The sequence below is a fragment of the Micrasema longulum genome, unplaced genomic scaffold (genome assembly GCF_059751315.1).
Source record: "Micrasema longulum isolate JH-2025_06_02 unplaced genomic scaffold, ASM5975131v1 h1tg000210l, whole genome shotgun sequence".
NCBI lineage: Eukaryota > Metazoa > Arthropoda > Insecta > Trichoptera > Brachycentridae > Micrasema > Micrasema longulum.
In genome coordinates, this window is record NW_028277415.1 from 471,804 (window position 1) to 491,328 (window position 19,525).

Sequence of the window (19,525 nt, forward strand, 5' to 3'; positions counted from 1 at the left end):
AACAATCAATCTTATAATTAAATAAAAAAAACTGTTTTTTAAAAATCACTCGCAAGAGGCGTATACAATAAAAAAAAGCTTACAAAACCACATGCATTATACATTTCTCATTCAAAAATGTTATTTCTACCATATTTTGAGTTTGTCCAAATGTTTGTAGACAAAATACTGGATATCACCCCCTAGGAAGTCATTCTTCTTCGCAGTTTAAATCTTGGGGATTGGTTTACAGCAAAGTCCTGCATCTCGTCCTCCATTGGTATCTATTCTCTGCAGCCCCATTCAACTCGGTATATGAGGCGCAGTTTAAATCCTCGCACTTTTGCTCCAAATACTCCCGTCGGGGGCGCCCTCTGTGATTTGTCCCCTCAGCCATTCCCTCTATTATGTTATGCAGGAGACCCTCATGGTGTATAATGTGGCCGATCCATTGGGCTCGCCTCACTGATATAGTTTTGATTAGGTGCCTCCCTTCTGCTATTCTGCTGAGAACCTCGTCATTAGTGATGTGGTCGCTCTAGAAAATTCCTAATATTTTTTTGTAGCACCACATCCCAAAGACCTCTAAAGATTCATTAACATTAACAAATTACAACAGGAATGGAGACACTTAAACCACCAGCCAATGACAGGTCATAAGCCCTGGAAATTCCTAGACTTCCATATTCCCTTCTTCAAAATATTCTCCATACCTGTTGTAATTTGTTAACCTTAATAATTTATTTTTTTTCAAATTAAACAATATCCTATTCCTCAATAGGAAACTTAAAAATTTTATGTATCCGCTGTTACCCAAAAACTAATTTATAATAAAATCTTGTTTTCATTTCGATCCTTGATAGTTGCACATCCGCCTAGTAAAAACTAAAATTTTGCTAATGTGAACACATGTTGAGAAATGACAAAATAAAATTTCTGTTGCATTTATGGCCTAAGGAATTAAATCTTACGTGTTGTAAGAATATTAAATTTGTATTAGTAAGTAGTTAATATGGAGAGGAAGCAGGTATGACAAATCCTAAGCGACAGTTTCGTTACTAGTTACCTTAGCATTGTTACTAATCCCAGCAGGTCTAAAATTGTAATGTCTTTGTTTGTTTCCTTCCGCCCTGCAATACAAATTATGCTTATCTAAGAATATTTGTACTTCCTTCAAGCTATTATTAAAAATTGACATTTTCTTACTCAAATTCGTATCAAGAAGCCTCGCTGTGAAAGCGAATTCGTTCTTCTGGCAATAATATTGAAATTTTATCATTACATTCTGATTTTGATAAATAGATGTCAGTGCTTTATAAGGTGCTTTACAGTGCTTTATTTAACAGGCCAGGAGGCCCAATTACAGGGGTGAATTTCATCACAGAACACCCAGGCTTGAGAAAAATTTCATTTTAATTTTTGTGTTCTCACCGGGAATCAAACCCGACACCTTCCGTGCGTGAGTCAAGCGTCTTGACCACTACACCACGTTCTAATAAGCGACGTGATAACAATTTCTCACCATGGTTGTTTATCGTATTCGCGACCACAATGGAACATCCGTAAACACTTAATATTAAATGTCAAAATATTTATGTTTCGCAACGTATAATCCTGCTGCGCAATCACATATTTAAATTTTACCGTTGTAAATATGGATAATATTCCAAAACTGCTATTTTTATTTATTTATTTTTAAATAATCATGCTATTTATTGCATTTAGTCAGTGGTTGGTAAGCCAAATGTCAAGAAAAGCAGTCGCCATAGTAATTGTAATTTAATTTTTCACTTTTTTGTATTAAATACTATTTACTATTTTGCAAACTTTGTCATATAATTACTTAATTTATTATTTATAATGTTTCTGAATTTCCTTGCTTTCAGGAATCTGATGAGACCGGGGTCTTCCGTTCCCTGGACCAAGGTTTTGTTCGACGCCACTAGCGACTTGAGGCTCGATGGAGAGGCTATGAGGGAGTACTTCAGACCTTTGGAGGAATGGCTGAGGAACGAAAACCTGAGGACTGGGGAATACGTAGGGTGGACCTACGATGGCGACTACTGTAAATTTAGGTAAATGAATAATAAAAACACGTATATGGTAGAACGATACTTTCATGAAGAAAGTTTTTTTGTTTAGGATTTTTCAGGGCTTGAGAACAGCCGAAGGTATGTTGTCGTAAAAATAAATTTATTTTATAGTAAAGTTTAAGGTAGATACATATGCTATTTTGATAATGAGGAACTTCAGCACTACGGGAAATTGGATACAAATAATGTTTTCTTTCGCGCGGTTAAAATTAGAGCATTAAATTGTATAGCAAAGATTCATGAAATTGTATGAAAAAATAATAAAATGTTTTAATAATAACGCACTACTTTGAACGATGTCACTGGTTCATATGAACTAACCAATGATATGAGAACTGTGATGGATATCTGGTTTGTTTACCGTAAACGAACCAATGGGAGAACTGACAGAGAAGAACCTCTGATGTCACACGCGGAGTTATTTCAGAAATACACAATTTTAACGCGCTGATAATACGATATTTAATTAATTAATTTTTTATTAATTTAATAGTCTATTGAGGTTTTCTTCTGACATTTCTTGGTGGAACAGCATTTTAATTATAATAATAAAAATACTTTATAGTTTTATTCCACTTATAATTTTTTATTATTTTAAATCAGTGACCGGGTTTCGTCAGACTGGTCTGTCGATGTCTGAAAAAATAAAATATACCGACCCTGAAAATTTTATTCTGATATTTTTCGTAAAAAAAAAACAAAATCGGTTTAGTTTTGGGTTAGGGAAAACGAAAATGCGAAACCTCGATCTTGTCGATTTTAGATGGGCATAATCAGTCCAACGCGACGTGCAGTTGTATTTTTTACACAGCATTCGAGGAGGCATATGCGGGAGGTTGACATTAAACCTATGTATATTCAAATACTTATTCAGCAAACCGCTGTGCCGCCGCATATTATCTTAATGCCGGCATAAAAGTGTCTTATTTATTTGAACGTGCGACGTAATTGTTTTATTAAATTAATTTTAGTTACTATTTTTTTACGTTTTTTAAAATACATTTTTGAATATCTATTTCAATTTTTAATAATACTAATATCAACAGTGATTTTTTTTAAAATATTTAATGGAAAAATGAATAACCGATGTATATTACAAAAACAGTATGATAAATCCATCATAAGCTATTAATTTGATAAACTACTATTTAAAACATCATTAAATTTTATAGCTCTTAAGAGAACACTAAGATAAACAGTAATTAAACGGAAGTTTAATTTTAAATTTTCGATTACTGCGAAAATTTATCACAAATCATCTAGCCAATCCATTATTAATCGGGAAGTCATAAATCACGTTCCGTTGTCATATAAAATAACCAGCGCTCGTAGCATAGCTAATAATATTTCCAATGATAAACGCAGTTATATGGGTCATCATTTTTACACTGACAATGTTGTTGCTCTCGGATTTGCTTTTTGACAAACCGTTTTGCAATGGTTTTTTAATGTCTATTTGCCAGAGTCACGAAGAAAGATAACCGAATGTAGAGCATTGCAAATATCTATAAATCTTAGAATGCAACGTTATGTCTACACTACCATAAATATAGGTATACTGATCTCCTTCGGCTTATTCGATTGACATCCGATGTAGTAATATTTGTGTCGAGTAATCAACCTTACGATTACAATATATCTGCAGGATTTAAATATATATTTATTTATTTGAAAGTTTTATAACACATTCATTGCTTAAAAAAATATTTTCCGGCCAGCCAAACAGACAGAGAGATATTTTTTAAAGTATGATTATCCATATTTATTTTCTAAATACAGCTGTTATTTAGTAGGCAGATAGAGCTTGCGCTTTCAAAATTATTTATAAAAATATATTGAGTTATGGGGAACATGGAATCAGGCAATGAGTTTGGAATGAGTTGGGCAAATAAACGCGCCCAATAAAATAAAATATTTAAAACAGTAGTCACAAAACATATCCTTAGTTACAAAGTTTGTTTATTTACAGCAGGACTGCATTCGAATTACAAAAACTGGGAGGATACACATTTTCAATACATACATAAGTTTGTATTTAAATTTTTCGAAACGGCATTTGTTTTTGATAGATTCCAATCGGATTATATAATTAAATTTCTTCAATTTCTACACTTTTTTTTACTGGATGTTGGGGAATGCTAAAATAATATTAACTCTAATTTACTATATTTAAAACTGTGTTCCTACCGGTGCATCTCTGTTAGAAAGAAGAGCTTCGCTTTTGTGTTGCTAGGCTTAGAGTTTGACCCAGTTTAACAAAGCTTAAAATAATGAATATTAAATTTTTTTTTTATTGAATCTTGCTAAGTTCAGTATAACTCATAAGTATGTTATGAATTTCATTTAAGGTGTCATATTAAATATATTTTAAATGTCAATCACTTATAAACAAATATTTCCAAATGAAAAGTTACAGTTTTTAAAATTTTCATCTGAATGATTTTTACCCATTTTCATGACACAAGCAGACATTTTGGTTCTAAAGATTCTAAACGTCAAGTTTACATTATACCCAGCTGGCCGTTAAAATACGATTAAATACTCGTTGGGCATCACTAAGCGTTTGGGGATCAGTTCAGTGTCATTCATTTTTGGGAGCTCAGGCCACGTCTATGTGTATTAATGGGTCGATGATTCTAAGCGGATAATATTAAAACAAGGTTTCATCCGTTTCTTGAAAGTGGCCAAGGAAGGGGCATTTTTTATATAAATTATATATTTATATATTTTCGCTCATTCCAAAGTCTGGCACCTTGAACTGAAAAAGAATTGCTAAAGTATGGTGTGGCATGTCGAGTACCATTATACATAAAATACCATTACAGAAATACCCATGAAAACATTTATAGATTTAAATAGTTTATTTAAATATGAAAACCGCACGCAACCTCTACAGGGTGTTCATTAAACCCTGTCACATCCGAAACCACGATGATCAGTATGAGCAAGAAGACATATTGGCACATTAAAATATTTTTTTAGAACAAATAAAAAAAAAAAGACAATACTAAAAAAAGCAGTTACTTCTGCAGGGGTGAAACGAAGGGGGGGGGGGAGTCTGATACTGCGCCGCGCTCCCCTTACTTCTCCCCTGCAGAAGTAAACAACCATTTGCTTTTTTAAATATTTTATTTTATAAAATTTTCTTTGTTTTAATTTTTTTTTAAATACGCTAATATGTCTTCTTGCCCATACTGATCATCGTGGTTTCCGATGTGTTAAAGAACACCCTGTATAGTGAGATGAGAAACATTACATTTGAAAAAAAGTTATAAATATAGCAAATTGATGATGTTTGCTCAATTTAAACACAAATTTGTAAATATACATGTATATTCACATTAAAACATAAAAGTTTTCATTTTTCACGTATTAAAAAAAATTGTAAGATAATTTATGAAAAATTATTATGATTACTAGAAAATGATATTCAAAAATATTTTTTTTACTTAAAAATATTTTTTTTACTTAACGTTGATTGTATAGTCATATTATATTATAAAAATGTTAAATAAAAGTTGTTCTGAAGTTTTATTTTACGTTTTATTATTATTGGTATGTTTTTTTAATTTACGTTTATTTTTTTTATTTCTTGATGTTATTACTATTATTTGAAAGTTTAGGCATCATTTAATGAAAAAAAACACACGTAAAAAAGGACTTACCTAAACACAGGAATTTCCTAGCTGATCGGGACCTGAAACAATGAACCTTTGTATATTTTAAAACTGTGAAATAAAAAACTGTAGAAAGTATATCTACTTTTAGTGTCGAATTATATAACGTCCATTATTATTTCGTCCGCGACAAATATTATACCGATAATTTTAACGATGCGGTTGCATGTTGTGAATTATTGCGCCTACGTGTGATAAAAGGTGGCGGTACTGCGAAACGTGTAATTACTTCAATAGTGTAATAAGAAGTTATACTATGGTATATAAAGGACAGTGATGGGTTACCTTTTTAGCTTGGCGCGTCTAAATTCTTTTTAAAAAAACTTAGTTTGGCCCGGGAGCCGTGTCATATATAGGATTTTTTTTTAAACACAGCCCTAGTAAATGAATGTTTTATTTTGGAACAATTTATTTATTGTTTTTACAAAGCAAAACCCAACTACTATTTATATTATTTTTGGCCATTTTGTTGCTGAATTGCATCATCTTAAACTTCAATAGTTGAAGGTTGGTATCTCGTACATTTCAAACAATAGCAATCGTTTCAAACTTCATCAGAGAGTTTTCTTCTATTTTTTAAATATTATTAGGCGCTCAGAATAAGGTTTTGAGAATATTGTAAGTAAAGCTATCGCTAGATTTTTCAGAGAGCCAAAAGTGTTCGGTAATTGGTTCCAAGCCTTCAAAATAGCAATAAATAGTTCGTAGTTACACTTTTCTTCATTCCCCAAACAATATCTTTCTAAATTAATGAATTTGGACATCAAGTCGAGAAACTCTTGAGCCCAAATGTTTTCTTGAAATTCTGCAAATTGCAACTCCAAATCGTCACATTGCATCCATTCGAAACAATCCAATTTAAAAGTACTGTACTACCATTGTAAGGTTGATTGATCTGCTTTATTCCTGACATGCTTCAAGTTGACCAGTCGAGCTGATGTGCACGCATTATGCAACGAAATATCCCTGAGTCTAAAGTAACAAGCGACACGTTGCAACCTGCACCGGTTTAGTTACATCAGGCCGCTGACCACTGCAAAATGCTATTCAGTGCTAAAATAGACGGACACGAGCAACGTTGTGTAATTCTTCTTATTGTTCCTCTCCCCGGTGGAGGTTGGATATCATCGTAGCAATTCTAACTTCGTTGGCAGCTGCCCCGAATAAGGACTGAGTGCTGCAATGGCACCAGTCACGTAAATTCTTAAGCTAAGAGATGCGCCTTCTACCTGCAATGCTTCTTCCTTGAATCCTTCCCTGTAGAATGACTTATAAAATGTTATATTTTTCGCTTCTCATCACATGCCCAAAGTACTCAAGTTTTCTTTTCTTTATGGTCTTCAGTACCTCTTTATCTTTTTCCATTCGTCAGAAAACGTTATTGTTTCGGACTCTGTCTACCCAGGAGATTTTTAATATCCTTATGTAGCACCACATTTCAAAAGTTTCATTTCAAAGACACATTTCAAAGGTTGTGTGATTAAGTTTTAAATTTAAATAAATTGTTTCCTACTAATACCCACCAAGTGATATTGAGCACTTTGTAAGATTTTTCAGTGTGATATGATAAAGTAGAAAGGTAGTGTCAAGAATTCGAGTGTTCCAGAACTTCGTGTAAAGATAATATGAAGAAGGGTTTCCAGTGACCCATGTAACTGACAAAAACGCCCAAAAAAATCTAGAAATAGTGATGAAAGATACGAGAATAACCATCAGGGGTATTAAAAAGGAGTTGGCTATCAATTCAGAGCATTCAACACATAATAAAGGATTTTTATTTATTTTATTTATTTGATTTAATAGCATAATTATACATTTTTACAATTTAAAAAAAATTTCACTTGTTATATTTTTACTAAAACTAAAATCCCACCAAGCCATTTTTTGTAGCTTGTTGGTGTTTTGTAGCTTGTAGATATTTTGGAGAAAAAAAATTCTCAGTATGGGTTCCTCGTATGTAAACGCCCATACTTAAGAATGTTTACCTAAACTTTTGTAAGAGACTTATTGCTATTTACCAGCAAAATAAACAGGACTTTCTTGATCATTGGAATCATAGAGAAAATATATGTCTACCGCTATGACTCTGAGACCAAACAGCAAAACATGCCGTGGAAACCAGTGGATTTTCGTCACCCCTAAACTTTCGGTTCCTGACATCCTCCGGTAAGGTCGTGGCATCAGTATTTTGGAATGACGAAGGATGTTTGCTTGTTGACCATATCTCAAAGGGAGCCACAATAACAGGCTTCTACTTTGCTAAGCTGAAACCGAAATTGCGGAAGGCGATAAAAAAAGGGGAGAAACTGGGAAAAGGTGTTGTTCTAGTTCATCAAGATTAAAACATTAATTTCAATGGCTGCTATTCACGAAGCTGGGTTCAAATTGGCTAAACACCCCCATATTCACCTAAGCTAGCCTTCAGTGACTACTGGCTATTCCCAAAACTTAAGGAACATTTGGGTAGAAATAAATTTTGAACGACCATGGGGTCATGTGATGTGTAGGTGAATGGTTGCTAAGGGCCGGACAAATGTTGTACCAAGGAGCTATATAAATGTAGGCGCATTGCTGGAAGAAGTACATACAAGTTCAGAGGGAGTACGTTGAAAAATAAGACGCAAAAGCTTTTACTCATCGACTTCGAAATAGATTCAGGAGTGGAGCTTTTAATCAATCCTCGTACATTTGGATATTTTAAAATTTTAATTGTTTGTTGTAGAGATCTAAATTGATTTAATCTTTTACCAAACTGGTCAAGTAACAAATTTAGATTATATTGGTATTTACGGGCTTCATTTCGTGTTACCCAAAATGTCTTGGCGAATTGCCTCTAAGACGCGTGTCATATGTTTACCCATCACTGGTTTATGAGGTTATTTTTATATGGAAAAGATAAGACTAGTGATGTACAGAAGCAATTAACCGGAATAATTTAATAATTCATACTGCTATCATAGTCCTGAGAATATCTGGTTGATCTTATTCGATGGTGTACAAATTAATCGGTTATGGCTAAAAAAAATAACTGACGTATCTATATGCATAAAAAAGGAAAAATTAACTGACAATTATATAACGTTACGTAACCAGTTTGCAGAAATAATATTTTTTATTTATTTCCCACACTAAAAATGAAATATCATGTTTATTTACATATTGTATAAAGGTGAAATAATGATGATAATTTTCAAGTTTTAAAGGCTTTTTAATTTTTTTCCTTCCAGAAAGATTTTCCAGATTTTTCCCTGATGTTTAGTTCATGTACCTTTCCTATTTTGCGCATATTTTTTTGTACCTGTATTAATTTATTATACTTAAACTAGAATACATGTAATTTATAAATGTCCTAATAATAACTTAAATCAAATCATTATTAAACTTCTTATTAGTCAGTAACACTTAATGCTTTTAAAGAACAACTCTTAACGTATTTATTACACACACAATTTTTCGACTTATTTTTAAATAAAATTATTATGTTTTTTTCTTCTCATTCCTACTGATATTATTTCTTCATATACATGTGCAGGTTGGTGCGCCAACGAATTCTGTGATTTCGCCTTTTAACAAAATGGTAGCCCTAATATATTTTGATTGCATAACCGATTAAATATATTCAAAACCAAAAATTTAAAACGCTTTCCTTGACGTTTTTTTCATGATCTAAATGATAAACAAATAAACGATTATTTTATTCGATTACCTTAAACTATTACGCACATAACTAGGGATTAGTGCCACAGTAACACTCGATTATCCAACGCAAAATGCAGACCAATTGGGAACATTTCCACTTACTTCCTTACTATAATAGTCTGCACGAGAATCCGTATAAAATGGATCACAATCGCTTACAACTCGTGATCCAATGAAACTTCGCCTGCGTCTGCACAGTAAATAAATATAATTATATGAAGCGGTCAGATAAAATAACTATGCATGATCTACAATAATGTATTTTATTTTATTGAGAAAAACATTTATATCATTAAAATTACACGTTACACTGACATTTTTTGTTGTCTTAAGAATTCAAGCAAATTCAGGGACGGTTTGCAAATATGCCACCCCCGAAGTTAAAAAAATACCCTACAAGTGCAAACGATACACGGCAGCATAACCCAGTTTTTTTTTTGCAAAACACATTTTTTAAAAAAACGGTTATTTACCATTAGATTTTATAATTATAATAAGGGCTAGACTTAGACAAAATACATTACTGTTGTTTATGTATTTACATATATTCATATGTAATATGCATAGTTTAAGTTTAAAAAATAAGTCGATGTACATATCCTATAAACAATATTATGTATGTTTTATCAATGAAATTTTTAATTAATTACCTGCAAAATAATATTAAAAACAGAGCTAATTCCTGATTAACAAAAAACGTTATTCAAATCGTAATAATTATTTGTTTAATAAGATTCCATAGAAAAAAAACAATAAACTATATATATTATAATTATGAAAATATAGTTACGCTTTGTTTACATACCGTGCTATAATTACAGTAATTTCTGAATAAGATTGATTTATTGTTCAACGTAGATAAGTATTCTAACGATTAAAAAAGAAAAAAAACATTGTTTGTAAGTGACAAGATAAAGAAATCTTAAGAACATAATCCGTTTTATTATTATTAAAAATCGAACCTGTACTAATGTTCTTTTTTATGTAAGCTAATCCAGGCCAAGTATTTACTTTTTCCGGGGCTCTACATATTGTCAAAAAACATGGGAATGTAAATTTTTTTCATTTATCCTTATTCAAATTCAATTCGATACTTTTTAAGCATTTCGCTTTCAAACTGTAATTATTGACTATGTATAGTAGTCTCTGGCACTGATCACCTTAATTGAAATGGATACATTGTGAAATATTGCCTTTGTTACTGCAAAACTTTTCTATTTATGTTCTGTTATTATGTTGTGTATTGTAGTTGGGGGGTTAAAATTTATTTATGATTTATTTTCCATTATTTGCCACTGTTTTGATATAATCAAATAAAAATTATTTATATTTTGTTTTCATGATCAATGAAAAAGTTCAGTATTACGGTAAATTGGATACAAAAAATGATTTCTAACACGCGGTAAAATCTAGAGCATTAAATTGTTCAGCGAAGTTTCTCGCAAATGTATTAAAAAAATAATAAAAATAAACTACTTTAAATGACATCACAAGTTTTTCTAAATCAACCAATGATAGAGTGCCGTGATAGATTTCCGATTTCTTTCAATCAGGACAACCCACCAAAGAGTCTCAACTCACCTCACCCATGCGCGGAGTAATTGAAAAAAATCGTAACTCTAAAAAATCGTAGCGGTGATAATACGATACACATTTTTTTTTTGTTTTGCTTAGTTTTATAGTTACTTTGCCATTTTAATTTTTTTTCGCCGGCCAGAAGGCCCAATTAGAGTGGTGACTTACATAACAGAACTCCCAGGCTTGAGAAAAATCACATTTTAATTTTTGGGTTCTCACCGGGAATCGAACCCGGAACCTTCTGTGTGTGAGTCAAGCGTATTGACCACTGCACCACGGAGGCCGCCAAAATTTTTTTTACTCCTCATTATGTCATTATTTCGTGACTCCTGGACTTCTTCGGAAAGTTGTTAGATTGGTAAAATTACCGCTTTGATAATCTGCACCATGAATAAGGAATTTACGCACACTAGCTGGCATATAATACCAGGAATAAAATTACACATATTATTATTAGCAGTCTCAAAGATTTAAATGCGTCGGTTAACTGGAAATCCAGAAAAACTAATTTGAAGAATACTGCAAAATGTCCTGATTAATTTGACATAAATACCTGTTAACGCGGCAGAAATCTCTGAATTTTGAAAGAATAGCCATGCGGAGTTTTCGACGTTCGTTGTTCGTCTGCCAGGTTTTGATTGGTCTACCAATAATTCTATTTCAATCCTAATCCATTTTTAATCCTTCGAGTGAAAACACTTTTCCAGAATTCTGGGGCGTTATGCTGGAAAGATGTAATATTTTGTGCTCAAAATCAACATTGGCTTAATATATTGCTAAATATTTCTTTTGTGAGTATTCATTTTGCTTAGCAAATAAATGTTAATCAACTTTTGAATTTATCTAATATCATCAATACAACATAAGAATGCTTTTATCACCTATTCACAAAATGTACTGTAATAATTTCACAATAGTGTTACATATAGTTTATCTAATCGGACAAATTAAGGAGTCTTAAATGTCAAAATATTGACTGCTTTAATATCAACCAGTGGTATACGTTAAACTTTTGAAAATATGCTAATTTATTATCTAATTGTAAAAAAATCTTTACGTTTTATCACTCGGCATCCTATGAACATTTGGAAATATATTTATTTTATTATAATTAACTTATTGAGTACTTTCTAGAACGTGGTAGATATAATAAGGCATTTTATTAATAATGTATTGCTATTGCTTTATGATTGATTATTTTATGTAAATTCCCCCATCGATGAGTAAATTACTAGCCTAGTTCAAAACTAGAATCATTTATTGGTACCGAAGTTTTATTATTATATATGAACCGGAATTATTAAAAATAATAACATAACTAATATGGTTGTGCTAATGACATCTAGCGTAAATTATTGTAAAGCAATTATTTTACAGCAGATAAAAATAGATGGCGGTACAAGTTAAGTATACGTACAGCGAAAATACATTATTCATCTGAGGTCAAATTGCACAAAATAGTTATGGTAAAAAGTTTTAAGTCAAACAGTTTTTTTTCGTTTTTGTAAAAACGGACGTTTCGTAGAAACGGGTTGCATGAAAACGAAATTATTATGACGAAAACCCAAGAATTTTTTAACAACTCTAAGGACAAGGACAGGATTGCACCCCCTATAGAATTATAAGATACATATTACATAACATAAAATATATTACAACAGAAATGAAGATCATTTTAGAGAAGAAAGCAAATCAGAATTAAAGGAATGTGTACCTTGCCCAGTAATTGCCTAGACTTCCACGTTTTCTTCTCTAAAATGTTCCAAAAACATATTTCTGATATTTATTAACAGTTGAAATGGCCGCAATAAATGACGGCAATATGACGGAAATATGTATTTTTGTTAAAATAAACATCCATTATTTTTATTGAATTTAGCAATTTTTTTGCGCAACGCTTTTGCGATAGTATTACAATTTATTTAAGTAAAATAAAAGTAAATTGGTAGTTAGTATTTAATACATTGGTACTTATTCGAGTACCTAATGGTTTACTATTTTAAATACATTCAAAAGATACACAATAATGCGTGTATACGTAGGTAGAATATGTATATATATATATATTTATTTATTAATACACACAAACTAACCTACACATTTGTACAGAAAAATTCAAACATTGAATTTTCAACTTAATGATGTTCTGTAAATACAATACAAACATGAGAAACAGAGATATCATTGAAAGTGAAAGTTTTAAAAATAATAAAAATAGGTTTTATCTTTCAAATATATTAATAAAACAATAAATGGAGCTTTATAAATTTAATCAATTGATATCGATTCAATCCCTTTATCAAAATAATAATGAAAGGAATAAATAGTACCTGTATTTATACCAAACGCATGAAATGTGTACACTACCCATAAAATTTTATTCTCAGGTAATTAGGTTCATAATATAATATGTGTTCGACTTGTTGTAATATGGTTTCCAACATCGTAAATTATGTTACTATTAATTATTGTTTCCTGTATAGTGATACAATGCAGACATTTCACAAGTTTTGAAGTTAAGAGGTACCTGCCATAATATTACGGAAGATTCTACCATAATTTAATCACTGTTTTGTAATGTAAAAAATCTTTAACACAAAAGAGGTTGGGGCGTCACTTTTTATTATGAGAAATATTACACCGTATAGGCTCGCCGTTATATAATATCTCGTAAGTCCGTTACGTTTAAGGGTGGCAATAAGGAACTGGATTCAAAAAATATCTTAGGCGCAGAAAAAAATAAAGCATTAAATTATACCCAAAATTTCTTAAACGTCTTGACGTCACAAGTTCATGCTAATTAATCAACGATAAGAGAGTTGTAAAAGATTTCCAGTTTGCTTTTTTTTTGTAGTTGCAAATTATTTGTACCTTGCTTTTGTTTGTGCAAGGTTTTATCGAATATATTTATCTTTAGCTTATATTCCGTTGACTTTAACATTTTTCACCGTAGATGACAATAAAAAAAATAAAGCAGAATCAGAATAAACAAAACAACTCTAGAGATTCCAGTTTGCTTACCGTCAACGAACCAATCGGCAAAATTGACCGAGACGAAACGGAAGAGAACTTAAAACGTCACACGCGGAGTAATTTTGGGAAAACAATACTTTAAAAAATCAAGCGCCGATAATACGATTGGCTTAGTTTAGTAGTCTATTAACTAATAAAATATATTTTAAAATACACTGAATTTTCTCATTACACTGTCGATCCGGGCATGGCTTAGGTCACCGATGCCGATGTGAGGGTGAGATGGTGATGATTCAAACGATAATTTTATGAAAAAAAATCATTGAAATTTCTTGGATAAATTTTATTATTTTGTTTTTTGACCAACGATTGTTTTTGCTTGAGCAGGCATCTTTTACAGCACTTTTAACTTAAATACATTTTTTACAAGTTTTCGGAGATAGAAACATCTTCTATCGGGTCAGTTTTTAATTTTGGGTACAGATAACATAGCAATTTTTATGCCAAGCCTGAAATAGGGATTAAGAGATACCTATGAAATATTATAATAACTTATATTTTAATGGAGTTTACAAATAATTGGCACACGTTCATTTATTTATTGGACCAATTGGCGCTTTCATTCTCTAAAAAGCTGGCACTCAGACTTCAACTTGTATTATAATACTACTATAATAAATTATTATTATTATTATTATATATTATTATTATTATTATTATTATATATTAACAATTTATGATAGTATTATAATAATACTATAATAAATTGTTATATAATTCAAATGTAATGTGTTTAATCGTTTTTTAATTATTTGTTATTAAAATATTTAAACTAAGCTAAATTAATAATCTTATTTATCAGCGCTATGATTTCCTCTAGTTTTGTAATTTTTTTAAGTGCTCCGTGTGTTATTTTATTAACATAAACGGCAAAAAAATATAATACTAACATATTTAACTTAATATTTTTTTATTTTAAAAACATTAATTTCCTTTTACCCAAGATTTATAAAAAAATTAAACCTAAAAATTATACAACATATTCAGTAGAAAGTTTAAACAATTTGAGCATAAATGTAAAAAACAAATTTAATATTAAAAGATTTTAAAGTAATATAACAAGAAAATCGTAAGTACTACTGTGTTTCATACAGCTGGGTAAAGTGAACAAAAAATTGTATATATTATGAAATGTATAAATAAATAAATATAATTACCATTCACCATCTTTGAAAAAGATCAAAAGGTTTGTTCTATAGGAACAATACCCTGCACTAAATATATCCGATACGTGGGAATAACTATTGCCGAGTTCATGAAGTCTGTTCAATACGGCATTACAAGTATACACTATCCGTGAATTTTTGCTACAAAACGGTGGCACCTGTCTAGTATTCACAAGTTCCCTTCGGTGAGTTTTGCTGATTTGTGAGCTGATTTCCCATAAATTAGAAATCTATCACTACACTCTATCATTGGTTTATTTAGATATTACGTCATTTAAAGTAGTTCACTTTATTAAAATCTTCTTTTTACACATTTTAGAGAAACATAGCAAAAAAACGAAATGCTCTAATTTTTTACAGCGTGTCAAGAAAATATGTTTTTTTTTCAAATTCTTCGTACCACTGAGCTTCTTCACTACGTAAAAATGCAAAAACTATTAAAATTTTTAATATATTCAACTTTACTTTTTTTCGAGCAGTTGAGCAATTTGTCAAAATGAAGTTATGAGCATTTACACACACAAATTACAAGAAAGAGAGTTCCGAAGATTAAAAAAAAAAAATTTTTTTTATGATTTGGATTAAGGATTGAGAAATCATTATGCCAAATAGAGATTGTTTCAAATTCTCTGTTTTAGTGATTTCATCTCCTCTGGTGTTGTAATGTTTTTTTTCTTTCTTTGTTACAGTATCGAGACCGCTGGTCTTCAGGTGTATGGAGGGTTCTACAATAATGCCATCACCAACTTCAGTGCTGTCAGTTTCTGGACCATCTTTATATCCTCCTTTTTCTGTACTATTTTCATCAGCAGAAAATATTAATCAATACATTTATAAATTTAAAAAAAAAAATCTAAAATATTTTTTTTTATAACTATGGTTTTGCAACCAACAATACATTTAAAAGATAATTTAGCAAAATATAAAGGCAAGTTGAAACAGTTGCAAATTCAAAAAGAGATTCATGTACACATTATTGCAATTTTGTTTCAATTTCAGTTTCAATGTCGAAATACGGCGTTCAATGGCAAAAAAATAGTAGATACATATAAGTAATAGTACATATACTTGTAATACAAAATAAAAAATAAAATGAAAATATAGTAGAAAGTAGTAAACCAACAAAATTCAACAATTAATTGATTGATTTGGTGTTTATTTTGTAGAACTCCATATTTAAACTTATAATAGACATTCGTTTGAAAATGCCCTAACAAGGCAAAACAATTGTCACGAATTAAAAAAAAAAATATTTTGTATATTTGTCAAAATAAAATAAAGTGTTCAGTAGACTCAAATCACTGTTTGATTTCTAATATTATAAGTTTAAAATTTAACAATGTAAAATTTCAAGAAAATATTTATAGCTATTTCACTAGGCACAAAAATACCGGTTCTAAAGCTTCTAATATACGTGTAATATGAATGAAAACATTAAAACGGATTTCAAATATTTTTGTTAATGATTTATTTAAAAAAATGTTTTGTAAAAGTTACTTGGAATTTATAAAAAAAATATTAAATCAACTACAAGTTTTTTTTAACGCTCATGCGGTCAGCGTATGTATAAACGATCAGCAAGATTTGGCTTGAATTGTGTTAGTAATTATAACTTTTAGTAATTTACTTAAATTGTGTGGTCGGTGTTACCTTTAATAAGATGGTTTGTAGTTACAATTGTTGAAAATAAACAATTGAAATGTTATTGTTAACAAAAAGCATCTTCTTCATATGAATGTATTATTAAAAAATACGTTTTTTAATAATATCTATAAAACTTCTACGTATTGTAAATAATATTTTTTAAGATTTTCGAATAACTGTTTTATTAAAATATGTTTACTCTAAAAACAACCTTTTTAGAAATAATTCTAATAATAACGTGTATACCAATACGTAACATATGTATTTAATTATTATTTACATAATATAATTTATTTTTTAAATTACGTGTGCTTTTAAAGTTTATTATTTAATCTATTTAAAACTGAAATGGTGTCCGAAAATAACCCAAAAAACGCGTTATCTAACAGTTTTTGCAAATTTGGTTAAAATTATCTTTTCATTTACATATTATTTATTATGTATGATTGTACTATTTTAACTGGAATTTTGATTGTATCTTAGGTCACATTAAAATAAAAACATATGGCATATTATGTAAACAGGTAGTCGCATCGACCGATTAATACACATACATGTGCCCTATATGGTAAAATGTACCAATAGTAACTGAGTTTGTTTTTTCACACCAGGACTACATTCGGGGAGAATGCATATACTACAAAAACTGGGAAAATACCCATGTTCGGTGTATAAAAAAACATTTTGATAAATGTTTCCAATCAATCTGATTTTTTTATGGACCGTTATCATAATATTTCCTTTAATTTATTTTTTAGTAAAATAGTATTAACTCACATTCAAAATATTTTTAAAACCGTATTTATATAAGTGCACCCCTGTCAGAAAGAAGGGCTTAGTTTTTGTGCCGCTGACATAGTTTACCACAGTTTGACCTTTTAAATAAATAACTCCTTGATTTTTTTATTTTTTTTTACATAATAAAATAAGGGGGGGGGAGTCTGATATATTGTCAGGCCTTACGTTCCACTAGAGTAGTGTTCGGCATTTTGTTCCCTACTTTGGTTTACTTTACCAATTGCCTGCACTATATAAAGGCTTACGTATATTATTATCTATATATAATTGCATATTTAGGGAAATTTAAATGATTTAAAATAAAATTCAAACAACAATCTACCAGTTGTTAGGAATAAAAAAAAGCTATCAATCTACTTTTAAAAACTCAATATAATTTCGAATAACTTATTCACATGAATACTTTATTATTAGTAAAATTATTATGGTTTGCGTTTTAAAACCATAAAGTGTAAAATTATGACAGATCAACTACTACTAGGCAATGATAAAATGTTAACGATAATTTAAATTATGTTAAAACTAGGTGACAAATAATGTTGCTTAAATATACCAATATATTTAAATAAACATTTTTTTTAAGTAAGAAGGCATTACAAATTATAAATAAAAAGTTTTAAAAAAAAATTCTTGCGGTCCATGATAAATATACTTTTTTTTCACTTCCGTGCCGTTTGGCGTTTATTTATAATCAAATGTGAAAAAACCTTTTAAATGTAAGATTCCATTTACCGCAATCATGATTATCAGTAGTCAATTTTATAATCGTCGGTTATATTTAATATACGTCATGGTTAATAAACATCATCACAAAAATGTACGCCCTTCATAACAAATATGACCTACAAACTAATATGTTTTACAAATTTAGATTAATAATTCATTGTTACCAATTAACCAAACACACACACTAAATACTAGTTCTGCATATTATTTACTTACCTATATTTAAGTTTTTATACAAATATCTTTGTACTGTTTGATTAAAATACTGGTTATAAAAATACAATAAAATCTGGTTTTATTTGATAACACAAACATCTCAATCTTGGGAGAATCAAAATGTTTTCAATATTTTAATTTGTTGACTAAATACTGGAATCAAACCTCCAAGGATTTCATTTTAAGAGACCAACCCATCAACAGAGACGGAGGGAATAGATTGATGGATATTAAGGAATTATTGTGGAAAGAAGAAATCTACCTAGGTTTATAACGTGTTTTTAGTATATCACCTTAACCACCAAATGTTCTATGTTACAACAGAGAAGGAAAACATTTTTGAGAAGGAAATATGGAAGTCTAGGGATTTACAGGGCCTGCGACCTGTCATTGGCTGGTTTAAGAGTCCACTATACACACACACACCGTATAACATTCACCATTCTGCCAATGTTTTAACATCCATATTTCCTAAACTTTTCCATCTGGTGACTTTTGTGAAGTAAAAGAGCTGAAACCTTTATCATGTGGGTGAGATTCATTCGGCTGAACCAATTCACCTACTAGGCAACGCCTGAAAATAATTTTCCAATTTTTATACTTCTTTTACCCTGTAAATGCCTAGTCTTCCCTTTTCAAAAATGTTTTCCCTCTCTGTTGCAATAAATTTAGATCTAAACAACTCCCTAGGGAAATCCAGCCAGTCTGCAAACATTTGGACATACTGAAAACATTGTTGCACCGAATATAAAATCATAAACCGTCTAAATGTCTGTATTTCCCTTTTTTCCGATCAAAGTTATATCTGTCTCTGTTGAAATATCAGTCTCCTTAAATATCTCCAGCGGCCTCCTTGGCGTAGTGGTTAATACGCTCACGTACGGAATACATTTATACGAAGAGACGTAGCAGACTG

At 30.3% G+C, this 19,525-nt stretch overlaps 1 protein-coding gene across 1 annotated transcript in view; it reads left to right on the forward strand.

Annotated features, from left to right (window-relative positions):
- Nucleotides 1-16,261, forward strand: part of Ance-3 (angiotensin-converting enzyme Ance-3) — a 308,103-nt gene extending 291,842 nt beyond the window's left edge. The window contains exons 11-12 of the mRNA XM_088243387.1: nucleotides 1,866-2,054; nucleotides 15,915-16,261. Of these exons, the coding sequence (XP_088099513.1) occupies nucleotides 1,866-2,054; nucleotides 15,915-16,047 (322 nt within the window). The 3' untranslated portion in view covers nucleotides 16,048-16,261. The remainder of the gene's footprint in view (nucleotides 1-1,865; nucleotides 2,055-15,914) is intronic.
- The last annotated feature ends 3,264 nt before the right edge of the window (nucleotides 16,262-19,525 follow it).